Raw genomic sequence first — 22,627 nt, forward strand, 5'->3', positions numbered from 1 at the left:
CAGGCTCCCAAACCCGTGAAAGCAGCACAAACTCGAACCTCTCAGTCACTGTGTGGAATCTCTAGACGTCTAACCTGTTGGAGGAGGAAACACAGAGGACACGAGAGGCGGGTGACAGTGGACCAGTGAAGAGCTCTGGAGAATGAGAGACAGAGGGTAAAGTCCTTACTCTCACTCATGTCTCTCTATATTTTTTGCAATGATAATCTGTTTGATAGTGTTAATTACCAAAAGCCTGGCTGCTGAAGGGAGGGAGGGCTGGCTTTTAAGGTGGGAGATTCAAATGCAACTGAACGGGGAGTGGGAAGGGGACGAGGAAGACAAGATCATCGGCTCAGCAAGGTGTCCAAGGAGGGCTAGAGTTGGGATCAGAGCCAGAGGGGTGGCTTGGGACGGGACGGGACGTGCTGCTCCACGGCGCGAGGTGGAGGCAGCCACAGCTGGGGGCGACGACTATGGAAGCTGCCGGAGGGGGGGGGGGTGCCATGCCTTCAGCTGCTGCCTTTCCTCCACTCCCCGTTACCATCTTTGTCCCCTGAGGTGCCCCAAAGGGACTGCCACAACCACCCCCACCATCCTCCAGCCCCTTGCACATCATCCCAGAGCCCCCCAGAGTTCCCCGTCAGTGTACCCGCCTGCCCAGCCAAGCCTCCACGTGGTGCCCCTTGCCACCCATCCTTTTACCCAGAGGCCCACAGCATGTGGGAGACAGCACAGGGCCCCATCCCCAAAACATCACTTGCCAGGTGACACTGGGCAAGCTGTACTTGACCTCTGAGAGCCGTGTGTCCCCAGCTGGGAAACAGGGCAACCCATCCCATCCTCCAGGACTCTGCAGGTCAGAGCAGACGAGCTGAAAGCTCTAAAGCACTGGCGGGCTGGAAGTCATTAGAAGAGAAAGCAAAGCCAGCCCCTCAGGACAGTCACACGGCTGAGGTTGGGTATTTCACTTTATTTAGCAAACGGTCACACTCGGCCCCACCACACCGCGCCTGCAGCCTCACTTGAGCATCTGTCTCAGGAAGCAGCTCAGGGTGAACAGGAAGACCTGGGTTTCCCAGTTCAGGCCTTATCTGTCGCCACACGTGCCACACACCACAAAACAAAATCACTTCCCCACGTCCTCAGGAGCCCACCCCAGTGTGGTCTGGGGGACCCTCCAGTGTTCAACAGCTGCCTGCAAGGGCCACAGCCCATCTGTAGGCACAGACCCCTGCTCCTGAGACACCAGCCCCAGGAGAGCCTCTGTCTCCAGCTGTGGGGGGTGCCAGACCCTAAGCCTCGGCTCTGCCACCTGTCCCTGCTGGGCAAGAAGCAAAATGTATGAAAATACTTTAATCATTTATTTGAAACAGTTAAGAAATAAGGTCATCTTGTTGTTCTTTTATAATCCCGGTAAAAAAAAAAAGTTCACATTGGCTCCTGGGCCCAGGGACAGGCCCCGCCGGAGGCGCCGCTCAGTAGAAGCGCTTGTTCCGCTCCTGCCGCTTCTGGAACACCACGGCCCCCACCACGGCGCAGACAACGATGCCCAGGAGAGCGCACAGCAGCAGCAGGAACACCCGCCACCCCGTCAGGGGCCCGCTGCGGAAGTTCCCCGTGGGGTCGTCCACGTTGTCTGGGGGAGAAGAAACGGGGGAGCTGAAACGGCAGCACGGGCCAGGGATCAGGGGGCTGCAGGAGGGCAGTGGGGATGGAACAGGACAGCCGGCCACGGTGGGCAGGCCGGTCGTACTCACCCCCCTCACCGGGGAGGGGCAGAGGTCAGGTGAAGCCCATCCCAGCCAGCTCTGCAGTCCCCAAGGCAGGGTGGGGCAGAGAGAGGACCAAGCCCACAGGGACCCGGGACCCCAGCGACAAGCCTGGGCTGCCTTCTGCTGCAGGAAGCCAGTTAAAACCAGACTCCTGGGCTCCTCTGAGTCCAACTCTGGATAAGGGGAGGCCCAGGAATCTACATATCCAAGCCCCACCCCCACGCTGTGGTCTGAGGGCCCTTTCTGGAGCAGCGCGGCCCTGGTCACAGGCTCTCCCAGCCCACAGCTGGATGCTCTCAGCAGCCCCCCAGGAGGGTCTCCCAGGACCTGAGTCCCACACTCCACCCCAGCCCACAGCCTCTCTCCTCCACACAAGGTTCTCACAGGTCCTGCCCATCCTGGGATGGGGCCCACTGGTACGCTCCCTTGTACAGGCTGAGAGAAGACACTGACTTTCCCAAGCTCTCCAGGCTGTGGGTGGAGGAGCTGGGGTCTGGCTGGGCCCTGTTTCTGCCACTCTGCCTCCCTCCCTGACTGCAGCCCCCCCGACTCCACACTGTACAGTCTCCTCAAGCGTCCCCACACCCAGGCCTCGGGCCCAGGCCCTGCCTTTCAGCGATGCGTGTGCCACCCTCTTGCCAGCCACAAGCCAACCTCCATCCTCCCTTCCTGCACAAGCTGCCACCAGCAGCCCTGCTGACCACTCTCACCCCAGCCTCTGCTTTGCACACCGACAGCAGCGGCCACTGACTGAACGCGGAGGTCCCTAGGGATGGTGCTTCCCCAGAAAGCCACTCAGCCTCAGGGCTCTCACGGCTCCCTCTGTCTCCCTGTCTGCCGCAGCCCCTAGAATGAGCCCCAGGGGCAGGGCCTGCCTGATCTCCGTGTCTCCAGCACCCAGCCCATAGCTAGGCACAGACGGCAGCTTTGGTCACATCTGAAGGAACAAATGGATTGAATCTAAAAACGAGTTCATCCTGCCTTGCCAGCTGCACGGGATGCTGGGTGGGCAAGGCAGGTGCCACCTCTGCAAACACCCAGCAGCTGGCAGCCCTCTGACCAAAGGTTGCAGCAAGGTCTGTGTGGCCCCCAAAACATTTCAAAATAATCTGAATCTTTAAAAAGTGAACTGTCACATAAAATACTGGATCCTGGCTTCTCCTGAAAAGCAGAAACACGCGGCCAAACTGGCCCACGCAGCATGGGGACCCAGGGCTGGGCTAGGACAGAGCCCGCGCCGTGCACTTCTGTCACTGGCTGGACCCCCAGGCACGCATCTGTGGCTCTTAGGGTGGACTTCTCCACACACAGATGCCTCATTCCTCCAACCACAACATTCACTCTGTGAGGAAAGGGGTAGCTAATTAGTGCCATGGGAAGAACCCAGGCTTCGGGTTTTGTAGAAACCCAATTTCCAATCTTGCCTTCTCTCCTTCTAGCTAAGGAATCCACCCCCTTGACCAGCAGCACGACTTCTTCCAGGTGGCTCACAGAAGGGACAGGCGGGCCAACATACCCAGCCCCCTGGCTCTGCTGGCCACTGCCCCAGCACCTAGTGAGGGAGGATGCTGGCCCACCACTCACACGTTTGTTGATCAGCCACTGCTTGCTGCCACAGCACTCACGTGACTAGGATGTCCTCAGGGACTGACTCTCTGCAGACTTCTCTTCCGCCTCATTCATTTACTCAAAAACTTGCCAGAGCTGACGTGACCCAAGCCCAATCCTCTAGGAGCTCGGACAGGGCCAGCCAGTGCCGCTTGCCAGGACCGGGCTGATCCAAGAGCCCAGACCACAACCACCACAACCATGACTGGACCACAAGACCCACCAGGCTGGCTTCACCCCATTCTGGGTCAGGCCGCCCAGGCCCAGGCAGGGCGGGGCTGTGCACACGCACCTTTGGGCGACTTGAGGAAGTTGACGCTGGGCTCGATCTTGGTCCAGTCGATGCTCTCCTCGTCGGGCGTGTGCTCCACCATCAGCTGGAACAGCTTCATGGAGATGATGTCATGATTGTCTGCAGGACCAAGAATAAACCTGTGACAGCCTACAGGCCAGCCGCAGGGCACATGGCCCAAGACCCTCCCACAAGGAAAGCTGCTGCTGCAGCCAGTAAACCTGCCAGGCCCCCGGGGAGAGCACTGCCCGGCTGGCTAGGGCCTGTTTTCTTCCCAGCTCCCTCCAGTCACCAGTAATAAAAAAGAGAGGAGGCAGAGTGGAGAGAAAACAGTAAGGGCTTTACAAGCAGAATCATCTGGGTCTAAATCCTGGGGTCTGCCGCCCTCTTTGAGGCTCATGTTCCGCACATGTAGAGGAGTGATGATCTCCATCTGTGTGGTTGCCATGGCAAGTACATGAGAAGGTCTACACCACACAGAAGATGGCCTGCCTGCAGAGTACGTGCTCAAAAACAGACCCGGGAAGGACCAACAGTCGCTGTGTGACTGGCTGAGAAGGCTGAGGCTCCCAAGGGCAGGAGCCACCAGACATTCTTGCCACAGAGACCCACATACAGGCTGCTGGGGAACAACTCGGCAACCAGCTAAGGGCCTGAGCCTAACGCAGGTCAGCGGCTGTGCCTGAGGAGACTGGGGAAAGGCTCTGTCCAACGGCATGCACAGGGAAGAGCCCTGGCTTGACGCTGATGGATCACCCAATTGTAGAGATGAGGAGGCTGAGGCTCAAAGCCGACACGTGGGTCCTGGTCAGCCTGGGACTGGAATCTGAGGAAAGGCCTTGTTGAAGGGAGCAGGAATCTCTGGAGCCAAGGGAGGACCTACTGAGCAAGAGCTCGGCCAGGCACACAGTGTGAGAGCCGAGCATGCACAGCCCTTGGAGACGGCGAGCGGCCCTGCAGGACAAGGACCGGCCCTGGAGTCAGGCCCCAGTTCCCATCTGGGTTCTGCTGCTTCCCGCTCGTATCTTAGGAAAAATCCTTTCAGTTTTCAAACTCCCAATGGTTGAGTAAAAAGGGAACGAGACGGCCATCTGCCTAAAAATACATCAGGTGACATCACCCGTAAGGTGCCTGGCACCGATGACCCCTGACCAGCGGTTGGACACGGCTCCCCTCATGGTGCCTCCTCCACTCTGTGCTGGGCTCTCCCAACAGCTGTGAGAGCTGCCACCGGCCACAGCCCTGGTGCTGCTCTGCTCCTATCAAGAACCCTCCGAAGACAAGGGCTGAAACAGTGTGATGAAGTTCCAGGCAACCCAGGGCAGGAGGGGAACCAGCCAGGCGCGAGCTGGAAATGATGAAAGCTGGTTGGCAGGAGGGGTGCTTATCAGACCTCTCTCCTCTGCTGGGTATATGACTGAAAAACCCCCAAACAATGGATGTTCTGGGGTCTGAGTGGACCCAAGCACTTCCATGCTGAGAGAGGAGGCTCCTGGGCAGTGGGCAGACTACAGGCCCTGGAATGGGTCATCCTGAGGATAAACCGCCCATGTCAGGTCCCCCATGTCACGTGCCAGTTCTGGTCAGGAGCTGGCCCTGGGCCTGGCACCTGCTCAGGGCCCCAAAGAGAAACCGAGAACCACAGCCAAGGGCCACCACGGCCTGGTGACCAGTGAGGCCTGAGCAGGTTAGAGGCACCCCAGTGCTCGCTGAGCACCTGCCCTGGGCCAAACAGCCATTTATAGAGCTTACAATTGAGCAGGAGGGCCAGAGACAATAAAATTAATTACTCGGTAGACTCAAAGATGGTAAATATTATGAAGAAAAATAAAGCCGGCAAAGATGCTGGGGAGTGGGCTTGGGGACTACAGGAGGGGGCACGACATTCCACGAGGGCATCAGGGAAGGCCGCACTGAGGAGGTAACATCTGAGCAAGGCCCTAGGAGACAAGGGTGAAACAGCCGGGGCAGGAGGGCACAGGCGCATCCAGGCAGCAGCTGGAAGCCACAGTAGGCAGGGGGAGCAGTGAGCGGGGAGCCAGAGGTGGCAGGGCTGGCACAGAGGCCCTGGTGCCCCCTGCAGAGCTCTGAGCAGAGCAGCAGGAGGCCTCACACGGGCTGAAGGCGATTACTGAAGGCGATTACTCGGCTGCTGTGCTCATGAGAGACTGTTGGGGGCTGGTGAAGGAGGGGACCACTTGGGAGCCGCCTATGAGAGACACTGGTGGCCTGAAGCCGCCAGGTAGTCAGGGAGGGGAGGGAAGTGGTGGGACGTGCTGTGAAAATAAAGCCACAGGGACTGTTGATGGACCAGAGGTGCCATGTGAGAGAAAGAAGGGTCCGGAAAGACAGCAAGCAAATAGAGGGGCACAGGTGCCACTGACATCCCGATGGGCAAGATGTGGCCTCAGCTGTGGGCACAAGGGCTGAGCAGGTCCAGAGCGGTCTGGGCTGGAGATAAATCTGGGAATCTACATTGCCCAAATCTAATTGACCCGCTGCCTCCTGTTGATGGGGAAGGTTGCCAAGGGACTGTTCAAGGACTGAGGCCCGGACAGGCCATTTACAGAAGAAAGGAAGAGGACGAACACAGCCAGGTGAGCCCAGAAACCACATGAAGGCAGGCAATCAACTGCATGGAAAGCTCCCAGTCCCTCAGGGTGAGTTGGGCTGGGAACCAACGCCTGGCCCGGCCCACTCACCAGACAGGTCGCCGGTGCCGGCGGAGGCCCCGAAGTAGTAGCCGGTGGGCAGGCGCACTCCCGTGATGTCAATGCAGTTCTTCCACTCGTTCTTGTCCTCCAGGTCGGTCATCACCTGCAGGGCCCAGCATGCTAAGCACCTCGCAGGACAGCAGCCTGCCCTCCTGAGCCTCTGTGGGACCAGCACAGGCCCACCAGCTGCCACCCCCACCGCCTAGCCTGCTCACCGTCAGACGGCCCCGGGAGTAGCGCACAGCCAGGAAGGTGTCGTGATCACGGTTGCGGAAGTCAGCCGTGCAGCCCGCCAGCTCGGTCCAGCGCCCATCCTTGCTGTGGTCGTAGGACAGGGAGCCATTGTTCACCATCACCGAGATGTACGGGAACACGCGCTGGGATCAAGACACCGGTTACTCCACAAGCAGCCCAGCCTGTGGGGCGGGCAGGGGCACCCACCACCCCAATCCCTGGAGGCTCCTCTTGTGCCGGGACCATGGAAGTCCCAGGGCCCCCTCCTCTAGCCGACTGCCCAGTCCTTCCTTTCCGGCTCAGCAGGAGAGAGCAGGGGCCTACCTCAGTGGTCTCATCATTGGGGTAGGTGTCCAGGAAGATGGCTAAGCCGTGGAAATTATCTTTGCTTCCAAACACAGGCCCTAGAATTATAAGCAGATGCTCTCAGAATGGGAGAAACAGGAGCTGTCCCATGGGTACCTAAAAGGCAAGCAATGCCAACATGGGTGGGGGCAAGAGAGCCCAACCCACTGGCCATTCACCGAGAGAGAAGGGATCGTGAAAGGAGAAAGCTGAGGCTTTCTCCTCAGAAGCGGGGGCTCGAGGCATGTGACACAGAGGACTCAAGTTTGAAGGCTGAACTGTGAGGGGACTGAGGCAGGTGTCAGGTGTCAAGGGGGTACCTGGCCTACAAAAAACAGTGAGCCACAGGACAGCCCTACCCAGGAGGCTCTACCCTCTATACTAGGGGCAGCAAACATTCTGTGAAGAGCCACCAAGGAAACACCTCAGGGTCTGTGGGCCACATGCAGTCACAGCCACACAGTCTTCATGTTTTGGCTTTTTTACAACAATAACTGTTTAAAATGGTAAAACCAGCCAATGAGGGTGTAGGGTTGAGCTGCAGGACCCAGCTGCTCCTCTCCCCTCAGTGACCTTCCTTCCAGAGCCAGGCTCCTTCCGGAGGCGCAGGACTTTATCTACGGGAGGCAGCACTTTCCTAACAGGAGAGGAGACGCTGGGCCCCACGAGCCACAGGCAGCCCCACCCCACCTCCCTAGGGGGCCAGCAGCCATGCCCGTGCCCATCCCCACAGGGCCCAGCTGAGCGAGCACCAGCCCACCTGGCACGAGGCGGTCCCGGGTGTACCACAAGGCGATGCCGTCTCCATGGAGGTTCTTCTTCCCTGTGCCGTGGACTTTGAAGTGGACGTGCATTTCCCAGTCTTTGAGGAAGCAGGGCTGGAGGGAGAGCAGAATGGGCTGCTCAGAGCTCCCCAGGGCCTTCCAGCAAGCTGGAGGCAACCCCAGCACGGCCCCTGCCCCACAAACCTCTCTTCCCTCCCCAGCTAAGACTAGGCACTCCTTGGCACAGGGCCACAAGTGCCACTGACCACAGACCCCTAAATGTTCTCAGCATGAAGGGAAGAGACTGCTGGGCACCATGGGACCTTCCAGCAAGCTGGAGGCAACCCCGGCACGGCCCCTGCCCCACAAACCTCTCTTCCCTCCCCAGCTAAGACTAGGCACTCCTTGGCACAGGGCCACAAGTGCCACTGACCACAGACCCTAAATGTTCTGGGCGTGAAGGGAAGAGACTGTTGGGCACCAGGTGAGGTGGGGGAGGCCAGTGTTCCAAGGCTGCCTGAGGCCCAGACCCCGCCAGCAGACCTCAGGCTGCTCCTGAGTAGGTTTAGGTGGCTGCCACACTGTTCACCCTCATTACCAGCCAAACCCAACAGCCATTTCCTCTCCATCCACTGCTCTTGCCCTGGAACCTTGTGCAGAGGTTACAACTCCTATTTGAGCAACGTATTTTACAGGAAAATAAATTCAGAGGTGTAACAACTTGTCCAGAGCAGCTCAGTGGACTGTCTGGACTCACGCGCAGGGCTTTCTGACTCCGAGAGCTCTGCTCTGCCTTCGGTACTTCCCGCGGCCTGCAGGCCTTTCACATAAATTGCACCAGCCCCTTTCTGGTCACCCACATCCACTGCCACATCCACCTTGCTAACCAACCTTCCCAAGTGAGGAAAATCAGGCCGGGTCAGTGCTGCTGGCCTCAAGCCCAGGTCTGGCTGACTCCAAAACCCAGCCCTTCACCAGTTCACCTCCCCAGCCCAGCCTAAGTGTGGTACCAGCGCTGGGGATGAGAGCTGGTCAGGGTTGTGCTCTGGGACTCAAGGGCACCACCATGTGAGCTGGGGCAGGGATGGGCACCGCCTACGGCAAGGGAGAAAGCCTGGCCTTACGCATCAGGAAGTCGCTTGTGAAAACTACGGTGTCAACACACACGGTGACAAGAATCCACTTTCAGGAAGTCTGCAGATGGGTATGTAAGCAAGTGATTAAACAAAGACCCATCACAAAGGCAAACCCAAACAGGATATTGACCTGTCAGACTGGCAACTGTGAAAAAGACCATTAACGTTCAGTGCAGATGAGCATGAAGAGAAATGAACACAGGAGTAAAGGAACATGAACCAGTATTAATGATGGGTAATTCTGGGAGGGGGATTATGGTGACTGTTTACCATGTTTGAATAATGTATAATAAACATATTACCTCTGTGATCACAGAAAAATAAAAAACACTGTACCCCAATTTGAGCAATATGCTTCATGCATTCATTGATGCCACAGACTCACTGCTCCCACTCTGGGCACCAGGAACCCAGATAACAAAACCTAGGCCGAGTCCCCGAGAGCACAAAAGAATGGAAGATATAGAATTGTGGGTAAGAGACAGAGGAAAGAGTGAGAGAGGCTAAGACTCATATAATTGGGATTCCCGAGTAAGATGTGAGAAATTAAGGCAAAGGAATATTTAAAGGCGTCTAAGCACTTACTAAAACTGATTCAAACACACGCCACAAACTTGAAAAGTCCTACAAACCAAAGGAGATGACTAAAAAGAAAACCATATTTAGGCACAAAAAAAGAAGGGAGGGATAGAGGAAACAACAACAACAACAAAAAACAGATAGTTTTTTTAACATGAAACTATTTTTTTCTAATTTTTTTCCCCGTGGTACAGCCCCAGGCAATCCTGAGAACGTGTGCCACAAAAGCATTTTTTCTTTCTTTTCAATTTCAACTTTTATTTTAGATACAGGGGCTACATGTGCAGGTTACATGGGTATACTGCACCCAGGCAGGGAGAACAGTACCCAATAGGTAGTTTTTCAACCCACGTCCTCCCCCATCTAGTCTGGAGTGTCTATTGTTCTCCTTAAAAACAGAGAATCTTGGCCGGGTGCAGTGGCTCACGCCTGTAATCTCAGCACTTTGGGAGGCTGAGGCAGGTGGATCACTTGAGGCTGAGGCAGGTGGATCACTTGAGGTTGAGTCCAGCCTCGCCAACATGGTGAAACCCCGTCTCCACTACAAATACAAAAATTAGCCAGGCGTGGTGGTGCGTGCCTGTAATCCCAGCTACTTGGGAGGCTGAGGCGGGAGAACTGCTTGAATCTGGGAGGTGGAGGTTGCAGTGAGCCGAGACTGTGCCACTGCATTCCAGCCTGGGCAACAGAGTGAGACTCTTTCTCAAAAAAAATCAGACTCACTCTGTCGCCCAGGCTGGAGTGCAGTGGCACAATCTCGGCTCACTGCGAGCTCTGCCTCCTGGGTTCACGCCATTCTCCTGCCTCAGCCTCCCCAGTAGCTGGGACTACAGGCGCCCACCACCACACCTGGCTAATTTTTTTGTATTTTTAGTAGAGACAGGGTTTCACCGTGTTAGCCAGGATGGTCTCCATCTCCTGACCTTGTGATCCACCTGCCTCAGCCTCCCAAAGTGCTGAGATTACAGACGTGAGCCACCACGCCCAGCCTTTTTTTTCTTTTTTTTTTTTGTGAGACGGAGTTTCGCTCTTGTTGTCCAGGCTGGAGTGCAATGGCGTGATCTTGGCTCACTGCAACCTCTGCCTCCTGGGTTCAAGCGATTCTCCTGCCTCAGCCTCCTGAGGAGCTGGGATTACAGGCATGCGCCACTACGCCTCGCTAATTTTGTATTTTTAGTAGAGACGGGGTTTCTCCATGTTGGTCAGGCTGGTCTTGAACTCCCCACCTGAGGTGATCCGCCCGTCTCGGCCTCCCAAAGTGCTGGGATTACAGGCGTGAGCCACCGCGCCCAGCCATAAAAAAAATAATAATCTTAAAGAAAAGGGAACCAGAGGGAAAAAAAGCAATGACTCTCACAGGAGCAATAATCAGCCTGACACCCGGCTTCACGGCAGGAACAGCGGGAGCAACAAGGCAGATGACTGATATGTTTGGAGATACAGGAAGGTAACACTCAGCATGGGATTCTATACTCAGCAAATGTATCCTTCAAGAATGAAGGTAAAATAAAGATATTTTGAGACAAACAAACAAAAACCAAAAGAATTCATTAGCAGACTCACACTTTCATTCTTCAGGGAGAAAGAAAATGATCCCCATCCAGATGTAAAGTCAGATTCCAGAAGGAATTAAGAACAACAAATACAGTGACTATAAGAGTGAAAATCTAAATATCTGACTGCACAAAACAATGGGTTGTGTGATTTAAAACAGAAATAATTAAAACAAATGACAACAATAAATGGAGTTAAAGTGTGTTAGGATCCTTGCACTGTCCAGGAAGAAGGTAAAGTACACATTATCATTAGTCTTTGGTACAACATGAATGCCTGCTTTAAATTCTAGGGTGACCACTTAAAACTGAGAAAAGAGCATATAACTTTCAAGCTAATAGAAGAGGAAAAATAGGATAATAAAAATTAACCTAAAAGAAGACTAGAGAGAAAAATGAACAGAGAATAGGCAATTTGAATATATAGAGTAAGATAGCAGATTAAACCCAAATGTATCATATTTCATTAAATGTAAATGGACTAAATGCTAAATAAAAAAACAAAACCCAAGGGCACCTAGGATCTCTGTATTATTTCCTGCAACGGCATGTGAATTTATAATTATGTCAAAATAAAAAGTTTAATTTGAAAAGTAAAGAGGCCAGGTGCAGTAGTTCATACCTGTAGTACCAGCACCTTGGGAGGCCATCATGGGAGGTTTGCTTGAGCCAAGGAGTTCAAGACCAGCCTGGGCAACACAGCAAGACTCCATCTCTATAAAAAATAATAAGTATATAAAGATCAGAGATCTAAACTTAAGAGCTAAACCCTGGCCGGCTGCAGTGGCTCACACCTGTAATCTGAAACATTTTGGGAGGCTGAGGCAGGTGGATCACCAGAGCGCAGAAGTTCAAGACTAGCCCAGGCAACATGGTGAAAACCCGTCTCTACAAAAAAATACAAAAATTAGCTGGGCCTGACTGCGCATGCCTGTAGTCCCAGCTACTTGTGGGGCTGAGGCAGGAGGATCACTTGAGCTGGAGAGGTCAAGGCTGCAGTGAGCCGTGTTCATGCCACTGCACTCCGGCCTGGGCAAGAAAATGAGACCCTGCCTCAAAAAACAATAAACAAACCAACAAAAAAACCCTTTGAAACTCTTAGAAGAAAATCTAGGGAAAAAATGTTCATGACACTGGATTTAGTAAAGATTTCTTGGATATAGCACCAAAAGCACAGACAAAAAAAAAAAAAGATAAACTGTACTTCACTAAAACTAAAATTTTTGTACATCAAAGAGCATGATCAAGAGGGTGAAAAGACAACCCACAGAATAGGAGAAAATATTTGCAAGTCACATATCTGATAAGGGATTAATATCTAGAATATATTAAAAAACCCTAGGCCGGGCGCGGTGGCTCATGCCTGTAGTCCCAGCACTTTGGGAGGCCAAGGCGGGCAGATCACGAGGTCAAGAGATGGAGACCGTCCTGGCTAACACGGTGAAACCCTGTCTCTACTAAAAATATAAAAAAAAATTAACCAGGCATGGTGGCGGGCGCCTGTAGTCCCAGCTATTCGGGAGGCTGGGGCAGCAGCATCACTTGAACCCGGGAGGCAGAGGTTCCAGTGAGCCGAGATCGCGCCACTGCACTCCAGCCCGGCGACAGGGCGAGACTTCATCTCAATAAATAAATAAATAATAACAAATGTTGGCAAGGATGTGGAGAAATTGGAACCCTTGTGCATTGCTGGTGGGAATATAAAATGGTGCAGTTGCTACAGAAAACAGTTTGGTAGTCCTTAAAAAAGTAAAAATAGAATGACCGTATGATCCAGAGATTCTACTTCCTGGGTATATACCCAAAAGAACTGAAAGTAGGATTCAAACAGATACTTGTATACCAATGTTCACTGCAGCACTATTCACAATGGCAACAGATGGAAACAACCCAAGGGTCCATTACGAATAGATGAATACACGGAATGTGGTCTAGACATGCACACACTCACACACACACACACACACACACGAATATTACTCAGCAACAAAAAGGAATGCAGTGCTGACATATACTACAGTATGGAGGAACATTCAACATATGCTCAGTAAAATAAGTCAGACAAAGAAGACAAATATTGTATGCCTCCATTTATCATTTATGTGAGATGCCTAGAATAGTCAAATTTACAGAGATGAGGTAGAATGGTGGTTACCAGGGACTGTGGGGATGGGAGTGATTGTTAAATGGGTAGAGGGATGAGGAAACAGTTCTGGAGACGGACGGTGGTGATGGCTACACAGCAATGTGAATGCACTTAATGCCACTGACCTGGACACTTAAAAATGGTTAAAATGGGCCAGGCGCAGTAGCTCACGCCTGTAATCCCAGCACTTTGGGAGGCCAAGGCAGGAGGATTGCTTGAGGCCAGGACTTCGAGACCAGCCCGGGGCAGCATAGTGAGACCCCAGCTCTACAAAAAATTAAAAAAAAAAAAATTAGCCAGGCACAATAGCACATGCCTTGTAATCCCAGCTACTCAGGACACTAAGCAGGAGGATCACTGGACTCCAGGAGTTCGAGGCTGCAATGAGCTAGGATTGTGCCACTGCACTCCAGCCTCCGTGACAAAGTGAGACCCCCCCCGTCTCCAAAAAAAAAAATTTTTTTTTTAAATTTTAAAAACTGGTTAAAATGGTACACTTTGTTACATTTTTTTTTTTTTTTTTGAGACGGAGTCTTGCTCTGTTGCCAGGCTGGAGTACAGTGGCGTGATCTCAGCTCACTGCAACCTCTGCCTCCCTGGTTCAATTCTCCTGCCTCAGCCTCCTGAGTAGCTGGGATTACAGGCACACGCCACCATGACCAGCTAATTATTTGTATTTTTAGTAGAGACGGGGTTTCACCATGTTGGCCAGGATGGTCTTGATCTCCTGACCTCGTGATCCACCTACCTCGGCCTCCCAAAGTGCTGGGATTATAGGCGTGAGCCACCGCGCCCAGCCTGTGTTACATACATTTTATCACAGTAGAAATATTTGAGAAATTTGACCAGATGCAGTGGCTCACACCTGTAATCCCAGCACTTTGGGAGGCCGAGGCAGGCGGATCACCTGAGGTCAGGAGCTCAAGACCAAGCCCGGCCAACATGGTGAAACCTCGTCCTACTAAAATACAAAAATCAGCCGGGTGCGGTGGCAGGTGCCTGTAGTCCCAGCTACTAGGGAGGCTGAGGCAGGAGAATCACTTGAACCCGGGAGGCGGAGGTTGTGGTGAGCCAAGATTGTGCCACTGCACTCCAGCCTGGGCAACAGAGTGAGACCCTGTCTCAAAAAAAAAGAAAAAAAGAAAAAAGAAAAGAAAAGAAAGAAAGAAGACAGAAAGAAAGAAAGGAAGAAAGGAAGAAAGGAAGGAAGATTTGAGAAATTTTCTTGCACGTGCAGATGCGTAAGTACAACAGTGGAAACATTTTTTTAGATAGCCATGACATCTTTTAAATGCCATTGTCAGGCTGGGCGCAGTGGCTCATGCCTGTAATCCCAGCACTCTGGGAGGCCAAGGTGGGTGGACTGCTTGAGCCTAGAGTTCAGGACCAGCCTAGTCAACATGGTGAAACCCTACTTCTACCAAAAAAAAAAAAAAAATTAGCCAGGCATGGTGGTGCACGCCTGTAGTCCCAGCTACTCAGGAGGCTGAGGTGGGAGGATCACGCCCAGGAGACCGAGGCTGCAGTGAGCCGTGATTACACCATTGCACTCCAGCCTAGGTGACAGATTAAGACCCTGTCTGAAAAAAAAAAAAAAAAAAAAGCCACTGTTTCAATGTCAATGTGTAGCCTACTGAAGAAAACAGTTTCATAAATTAATGGATTTAAAGGTAAAAAGGGTTAAAATGGTAAATTTTATGTTATATGCATTTACAACAATAAAAATAACACCCCTGAAGCCTAGTAATATACCATTTATAAGAGAAAACGCTAAAAGATAAAGAAATGGGAAAAAGTAAAAGGACAGGAAAAATGTATCATGCAAACACTAACCAAAAGCAAGCTTCTGCTCCTTCAGGAAGACACGGCCACAGGCGGTGCAGAGCTGTAGTCTGCCCGCTCCTGCTCCTGCCTCACCACTGTTTGCTCTGGCTGAGGAACAAGTTGGTCAGGAAGCCTCGCAGCAGCCATGGCATTTATTTATTTATTTTTTATTTATTTATTTATTTATTTTTTGAGACAGTCTCGTTCTGTCGCCCAGGCTGGAGTGCAGTGGCATAATCTCAGCTCACTGCTACTTCTGCCTCCCAGGTTCAAGCAATTCTCCTGCCTCGGCCTCCAGAGTAACTGGGACTACAAGCGCCCGCCACCACACCCAGCTAATTTTTGTATTTTTAATAGAGACAGGGTTTCACCGTGTTGGCCAGGATGGTCTCGAACTCCCGACCTCAGGTGATCTGCCTGCCTTAGCCTCCCAAAGTGCTGGGATTACAGGCGTGAGCCACCGTGCCCGGCCCACCCACGGCTTTAAACATACCGGAAGAAAACCTGCGGAGCCAGAGATGACAATTCACTGAATCTGAATCACTTTCATGAGCTGCAACATAAAATCCCCAGAAAAGGTGTGTGCTGACTTGATCAGAGGAGCAAAGGAAAAGAATCTCAAAGTGAAAGGACCAGCCGGAATGCCTATCAAGGCTTCGAGAATCACCACAAGAAAAACTCCTTGTGAAGGTTCTAACACACGGGATCGTTTCCAGATGAGAATCCACAAGGGGCTCACTGACCTCCACAGTCCTGAGATTAAGCAGATTACTTCCATCAGTATTGAGCCAGGAGTTGAGGTGGAAGTCACCATTGCAGATATTTAAAGTTGACTATTTTAACAAATTGATTACCGGTTGTTGTTTTTTTTTAAAAAAGCAAGCTTCTATAGCTATACCCATAACAAAATGTAAAAAGGGGTTCTTCTTAATATCCATTTACCTACAGATATAATAAATCTAAGTTTTTGTATGTACCTAATTTGGCCTCAAAACATATAAAACAGAAACTGACAGAACTACAAAGATGCAGACAAATCCATATACAGAAATTTTTTTACCACTTTTTTTTTTTTTGAGATGGGGTCTTACTATGCTGCCTGGGCTGGTTTTGAACTCCTTGACTCAAGCAATCCTCCTGCCTCAGCCTCCCCAGTAGCTGAGACTTATAGGCACGTCACCTTGCCCAGCCATACACAGAAATCTTTAACAAAGCTCTCTTAGTAACTTATAAAAGCGAGCAGACAAAAACGTGAGGAAAGCTAGAGAAGATCCGAACTCAATCTTAACCCTGGCTGCACAGCAGACCCACCTGGGAAGCTCAGAAAGCAAGTTTGACCTAAAGAACCTACGTGGCACACTGTAGTCAACAAGTAGAGAATGCACATTCATAAGCACAAACAGAACGCGTCCAAAAAATCTGACCATGATGCAATTCCATCAGCTATCTAACAATAATAAACAATTTTAAAAGATAACTAAAATAGCCCTCATATATTTGAAAACTTTAAAAAAATATATCTCACATGTACAAAAGTCAGCCCAGAAACCAGATTTCAAATGGTCTCTTTGGTGCCCAGGAGTTTTTGCACCTGGGGACAACACCCTGAAGAAAGACCAGGCTGCTGGGAGGCTGACCTCAGAGCAGAAGGGCAACTGAGTGAGGGAGGTGGGAAAGGAAAACCCACACACCCATTCCCAGCATGTTCACGGAGAGGCTGGTTTCAGGAATGAGCACATGAGATAGTGGAGGACCTGGAAACGGACTCCTCCAGGACTACGCAGGCCTTAGAAAGTCTCCATGACCCCAGATTAGAACTGCAGATTAGTAGAGACATACTATGATACAGACAATAGAAGGCCTCTGGAGGATCTTAAGCAGGCAAGGCACAGGCTGGAAATGATTCAGAAGCTGCTTTTGGGGACAAACACGATATGACCACAGTTCTTAACCCACAGCAAACCCACCTGGGGAGCTCAGAAAGCTTAATGCCTTGGTCCTACACCAGGCCAACTACATCAGAATCACCTGGCAATAAGAGGCTATTTTACAGTTCAGCAGTTTCCACATCTCTGCTTGCAACGAAACGGAATGCAGATGTAATCAACAGTCAGCCGAAACATCATCAAAAGTTTTGATAAAAGACCACTGCATGACGTTGGGTTTATAAACCAAAAGAAGATCAGAATATTCAGTGATGCTGCTCTACCAAAACTCCCGCTGTGCCAGGCACAGTGGTGGTGAGCACCTGTGTCCCAGATACTCAGAGGCTGAGGTGGGAAGACTGCTTGAGTCCAAGAGTTCAAGATAAGACTGGGCAACATAGTAAGATCCCATCTATAACAGAAATTTAAAATTTAAAAAATAACCCCATCTCCAACTACTATTTAAGAGAACACAGTTTCTAGAATTCATGTACATAAAAACAAAAAGTAGAAGTGGTACTGAACTTGTCTTATTCTGACAGTATTATCCATCCAGACGGGGGTGGGGGGTGACATCCTACTGAGATCTCATGTTTCAAAAAATGTTTACTTTTGTATAATAATTATTCAAAAACTGTGTAATGCATTTACTTTTATCAAGTGTGTACAGATAATTACAATAATCTCAAATAAAATATTAAAAGTTTCAGTCTCAACAAAATTAAAAAGTTTAAATTATTATATTTATTTTACTTGCAGAAGAATATGGTAGGCTAACGAATAACATTTTCAAGCATTAAATATATTGCATTAGGATAATATTCTGTGTGGAAATGAAAATACAAGTTCAATTAAAAAACTGACATACTGGCCAGGCACAGTGGCTCACACCTGTAATCCTAGCACTTTGGGAGGCCGAGGTGGGCAGATCACTTGAGGCCAGGAGTTGGAGACCAGCCTCGCAAACATGGCAAAACCTCATCTCTACTAAAAATACAAAAAATTAGCTGGACATGGCAGCGCGCGCCTGTAATCCCAGCTACTGGGGAGGCTGAGGCAGAAGAATCGCTTGAACTCGTGAGGTGGAGGTTGCAGTGAGCTGAGATCGCACCACTGCACTCCAGCCTGGGTGATAGAGCATGACTCTGTCTCAAAAAAAAAAAAACAAAAAAAAACCTCTACTAAAAATACAAAAACTAGCTGGGCGTGGTGGTGCACACCTGTAATTCCAGCTACTCAGGGGGTTGAGGCAGGAGAATCACTTGAACCAGGGAGGCGGAAGTTGCAGTGAGCCGAGACTGCGCCACTGCCCTCCAGCCTGGGTGATAGAACAAGACTCCATCTCAAAAAAAAAAAAAAAGTGGATATAAAATTGCAATATTTAGATTCCACTGAATGTTTAAAATACTGAACAGTTTTAGTTTAAAATGTCAATATTTAAAATATGCTGTCATCCTTTGCAAATACTTACACCTAAAGACAAACAATTTTTGATGTCAACTTTTAAAAAGGTTGCTACGACAGCAAAAAAAGCTTAAAGACCACTGCCGCAGCCTCTGCACAAGACCCCCAAAAGGACAGGGCCTGAGCAGCCTCCCCAGGTCCTATGCTGCAGCCACCAGGCACTTAAGAGTTCTAGTCAACTCTGAGCCACTCCTTCATCTACACCACCCCCCCTGCACCACAGCAGGAGCTATTTTGTGGCTGCTCAGAAGACAGCAGGTGTTCAGGGAATGTTCGCCTGAGTGCACGCCTCTCCCGGATGGAGTGAATGAAGGAGATGAAAAAGGGAAAAGTTTAGGAAGCATCTCTCCAGCTCATTAAAGGAAGAGGCAGTTCTTGGGAAACACTGAACAGAAAATTCTGATTTCCAAGCAATTTCTTTCCGGAATTTACAGGAAGCACTCCAAATGTTTCAGGAATATCAGCATTGCCAAATAGAAAGGTGGAGGAAGGAAGGCAAAACAATTGTACTCCAGACTGAAAATTCGATGAAGGCAAGTGCAGAAGCCTCTCAGTCCTGTGACATCCTCGAGCCATTGATGATGCCAACCATCAGCTATCTACAACCAAAATGTAAGCCACTGTCTTAGATGCGTCTATTACTTGTGGCTACTCCTGATTTCTACAGTTCCAGCACCGTTTGCACCTTGCTTTCAAAAAATAATAATGCTATACTGAACTCATTTCCATGAAAAATATAAGGCTGAATTATCATTTCTTTAAAATATCTGAAAGCCCTAAGACAGAATAATGTGACAGAATGTGACTCGGGGGAGATAGGGTGGCTAATGAAGACACGTCTGCGTGGGTGGCACTTGAATTGAGACTTAACAGATGAGAAGGAACCAAGCAGGCATGAGGAGCCAGAAGGCAGTGTCCCAGACAGAGGGAACAACAGGTGCAAAGGTCCTGAGGCAAGAAGGCAGCCAGGGAGGCTGGAACAAAATTAACACGGAGAATGACTGGAGATGCACCAGGGGCCAGATTGTGCAGACATAATGCATGCTTACCCCTTCACAGGGGACTCCACGCTCTGAGGATCAGAGTGAAAGCTGAAGAAAGTATCCCCAGATGCCACTAACAGCAGTGTGGAGGCTCGGGGCAGGAAGGAGAGGAGGAGCAGAGGGGACGGGCAGACCAGGCAACACAAGGACAGTGTGGGTTCCCAGAACTAAACAAGAAAGTCAACCAGCAGGGATCAGAGAGCAGGGTGATGGAGAAAACTAGAACACTGGCCAACAGCTTAAGCCATGGGAAGGTCTGAGATCAGGCAAGCTGGGGCAGGAGCAGGTCCCGCTCCAAGCTGTAACCCAGCCCCAAATTATTCTTCTTTCCCCTTTTTCCTCACCTTGACTGCCTCAGTGTGGATTCTGTGTAGCAGCTGTCATTGGCCACTGCTCACATACTACATACTACATACTCTGAGGCAAAGGTCACAGACACTAAAACTGCCCACAGGTCCAGTCCCTCCACACCACTGATGACAAAACCCTCAACCAAGCATTGGAAAAAGGGTTCTAAGGGGTTCCTCCACTGTCCAGGTGAAAAGAGTCAAGTACATCGAGTGAACTGCTGGGCTTAGAGATCACACAAATCAGAGTTTAAATACTGTTTATGACATTTGCTAGCTGGGTTATCTTTGTATAGTCATGAAAGCCATCTATTTCAAACAGCTTGTTTGAAAATTAAATGCAATAAGGCATGGCAAGGTCAGTGCCTAATACACAGCAAAACACCCAATAAAGATCCAGTTCGCTCAGTTCTTCCCACTACTGAGGGGGTTCAAGGCAGACAGCCTGACAGTTCCACTACTTTCTGGCTATGTAACTTTGGGTAAAGCACTTTCAAACCTGAGTCTTAGCTTCTCAGTGGGTAAAATGGAGATAACATTACTCATCTCGCATGGCTTTTGAAGTGAGGAGGATGTAAAGTGTCAAGCGCAGCTCCTGACACATAGTAAGTACCCAATACCCATCGCCTCTTATTATTGGTGGGTGTGACCGAGATGAGGAAAAGGCCAGGGACGGAGGTGCAAACCTATAAACGAAGCTGGGGTCTCAGCTGCTCGGGAGGCAGGGACTAGCAGCCAACCGCACAGTACGCCTATCCTCTTGAGAACCACTCACCTGGTGGTTCCAGATAGAGCCCTCTTTGCTGCGCTCGTCAGGGGTCAGACGTACGTACTGGCTCGTGAGCATAGTGCTGCCCTGGAAGTCCCAGAGGGGCATAGAGCTGGAACCGACCCCTGTGGGAAGAGACAGGTGCTAAGAGGCCACGCCAGGACTGGCCTCACCAGAGGCAGGAAACCCACAGAGGTGCTCTGCTCAGGAGAAAGGGCACGCCTTCCCCCAGCCCTGTTCAGCCTCGCCCTCACTCTTCACTCATTCCCGCCCCAAGGGCTTCACCTTGGTAGGGCTTAATGAGCGAATGCTCCCGCTTGAGATGTTCACTGTTGCCGTCAGTTATATCCGCAGTCACAGACCCCAACAACAAAAGAAGAAAGAGAGGTGTAGTGGGGCCAGGGCCGGGGCCGGGAAGCCCAGGCCTTCCCAGGCACCGCCGGCCCCAGCCCCAACGCCAAATCCAGCCTTCCGCCGCCATTCTCCTCTCCTCTCGGCCACTTCCGCCCTAGAACTTCCGCCTTCCGGGTGTCCCATCTAATGGCCTCCGGCCGGAAGCTCTTCAACTTTAGTGTCGCCAGGGAGTCAAAAAGCAAAGCCTCCGCAGCAGACGAGGCGGCAGCTGCATTGGCCGGGCAGCCTCTCATCCTGGTTGAGTGCAGTTTCATCTCCTTAGAGGCTCCAAGGCACACGCCGGCCAGCCCCAGCAATGGGTTCTTTCGAGCGACAAGAGCTGTAACCAGTCACGGAACAGCACGTTAGGCTTGCGAGCCAATGAGGAGCAGAGGGATGGTTGGAGCCGGCGGGAGCGCGAGGGCCGTCCGCGACTCGGGGCGTGCTGGAATTTGTAGTTTTTGTCGGTCGCTCTAACGGCCGGGCGGATTCGCGAAGACTAGGACGTCTTGGGCTTCTGGCCGCAAGTCCCGTCTCTGGAATAACCTTTTCTAGTCCTGGAGAAAGGAGCTCTGAATTGAAGGCGGAGTCCTGAATTCCAACCCTTGTCCTCCCCGAGTGGCCCTAGGCAAGCCTTTAAGCCGTGCCTGCCGTCAGGCGCCCCAGCTTCGCGCCTTTGGAGACTCAGAATTCCCAGTTATTTGAGGGCCTCCACTACCCTCAACTCCTCAGGCCTAGTCGGGTTGAAGCAAGAGGAACAGACACAGATCCTGGCCTGGGACTCCAGTGATGACTGGAACTCATCCCTATGCAAAAGAGCGCAGTGCCTGGTACAGCAAGTAACGTCCATGGAAGGCCCAGGAAAGCTGTGAATCAGAGGTCGAAAACTGGTGGCCTGCAGCTGAATAGAGCTCTGTTTTACCTGCTAATATTCTAATAAATGGCTTAACTACCAGTATTTTAAAGTCAGAATATAGAGGCTGGGCGTGGTGGCTCACGCCTGTAATCCCAGCACTTTGGGAGGCTGAGGCCGGCGGATCACGAGATCGGGAGATCGAGACCATCCTGGCTAGCACGGTGAAACCCCGTCTCTACTAAAAAATACAAAAAATTAGCCGAGTGTGGTGGCAGGTGTCTGTAGTCCCAGCTACTCCGGAGGCTGAGACAGGAGAATGGCTTGAACCCGAGAGGCAGAGCTTGCAGTGAGCCGAAATCGCGCCACTGCACTCCAGCCTGGGCGACAGAGCGAGACTCTGTCACACACACACACACACACACAAAGTCGGAATATGTACATTCACATCAGAAATCCAGACTTCCGGCTGAGCTCAGTGGCTCAGGCCTGTAATCCTAGCACTTTGGGGGGCTGAAGCGAGCAGATTACCTGAGCTCAGGAGTTTCAGACCAGCCTGGGCAACACGGTGAAACCCCGTCTCTACTAAAATACGAAAGAAATTAACGGCGTGGTGGTGGACACCTGTAGTCCCAGCTACTCGGGAGGCTGAGGCAGGAGAATTGCTTGAACCCAGGAGGCAGAGGTTGCAGTGAGCAGAGATCGTGCCATTGCATTCCAGCTGGGGCGACAGACCAAGACTCCATCTCTACAAAAAAAAAAAAAAAAAGAAGAAGAAGAAGAAGAAAAGAAATCCAGACTTCCGGTTTTGTACCCAAAAAAAAAAAAAAAAGAAGAAGAAGCAAAAGATCTAGGCACACATTCCCACAACAGAACAATAGGCT

At 51.1% G+C, this 22,627-nt stretch overlaps 1 protein-coding gene and 1 pseudogene across 2 annotated transcripts; one reads left to right on the plus strand and one right to left on the minus strand.

The window, feature by feature from the left end:
- Window positions 1-932: 932 nt before the first annotated feature.
- On the minus strand, window positions 933-21,244 carry LMAN2 (lectin, mannose binding 2). Of its 2 annotated transcripts, none has more exons than XM_004043078.5 (8): window positions 20,783-21,244; window positions 20,504-20,622; window positions 7,708-7,825; window positions 6,927-7,006; window positions 6,584-6,745; window positions 6,357-6,471; window positions 3,655-3,774; window positions 933-1,618 (listed from the first exon to the last, which is right to left on the minus strand). In XM_004043078.5, exons 1-8 carry the CDS (start codon window positions 20,976-20,978, stop codon window positions 1,458-1,460), a joined length of 1,071 nt encoding a protein of 356 aa, XP_004043126.1. In that variant the 5' UTR covers window positions 20,979-21,244; the 3' UTR covers window positions 933-1,457. The 2 variants fall into 2 exon arrangements, with proteins under 2 accessions (XP_004043126.1, XP_018882451.1); XM_019026906.2 differs by having other exon boundaries at window positions 933-1,641; window positions 20,783-21,242.
- LOC109026746 (small ribosomal subunit protein uS10-like) lies at window positions 15,438-15,776 on the plus strand (annotated as a pseudogene).
- Window positions 21,245-22,627: the final 1,383 nt, after the last annotated feature.

Source organism: Gorilla gorilla, chromosome 4, assembly GCF_029281585.2.
Source record: "Gorilla gorilla gorilla isolate KB3781 chromosome 4, NHGRI_mGorGor1-v2.1_pri, whole genome shotgun sequence".
Taxonomy (NCBI): domain Eukaryota; kingdom Metazoa; phylum Chordata; class Mammalia; order Primates; family Hominidae; genus Gorilla; species Gorilla gorilla.

Excerpts from the sequence above, each read along its gene's own strand:
- LMAN2 (XM_004043078.5), bottom strand. The coding sequence starts at position 20,978 with ATGGCGGCGGAAGGCTGGATTTGGCGTTGGGGCTGGGGCCGGCGGTGC. Across the intron at positions 20,623-20,782 it reads GCTCATTAAGCCCTACCAAG|GGGTCGGTTCCAGCTCTATG; the intron begins GTGAAGCCCTTG and ends CTCTTCCCACAG. Across the intron at positions 7,826-20,503 it reads GCTCTATCTGGAACCACCAG|CCCTGCTTCCTCAAAGACTG; the intron begins GTGAGTGGTTCT and ends CTCTCCCTCCAG.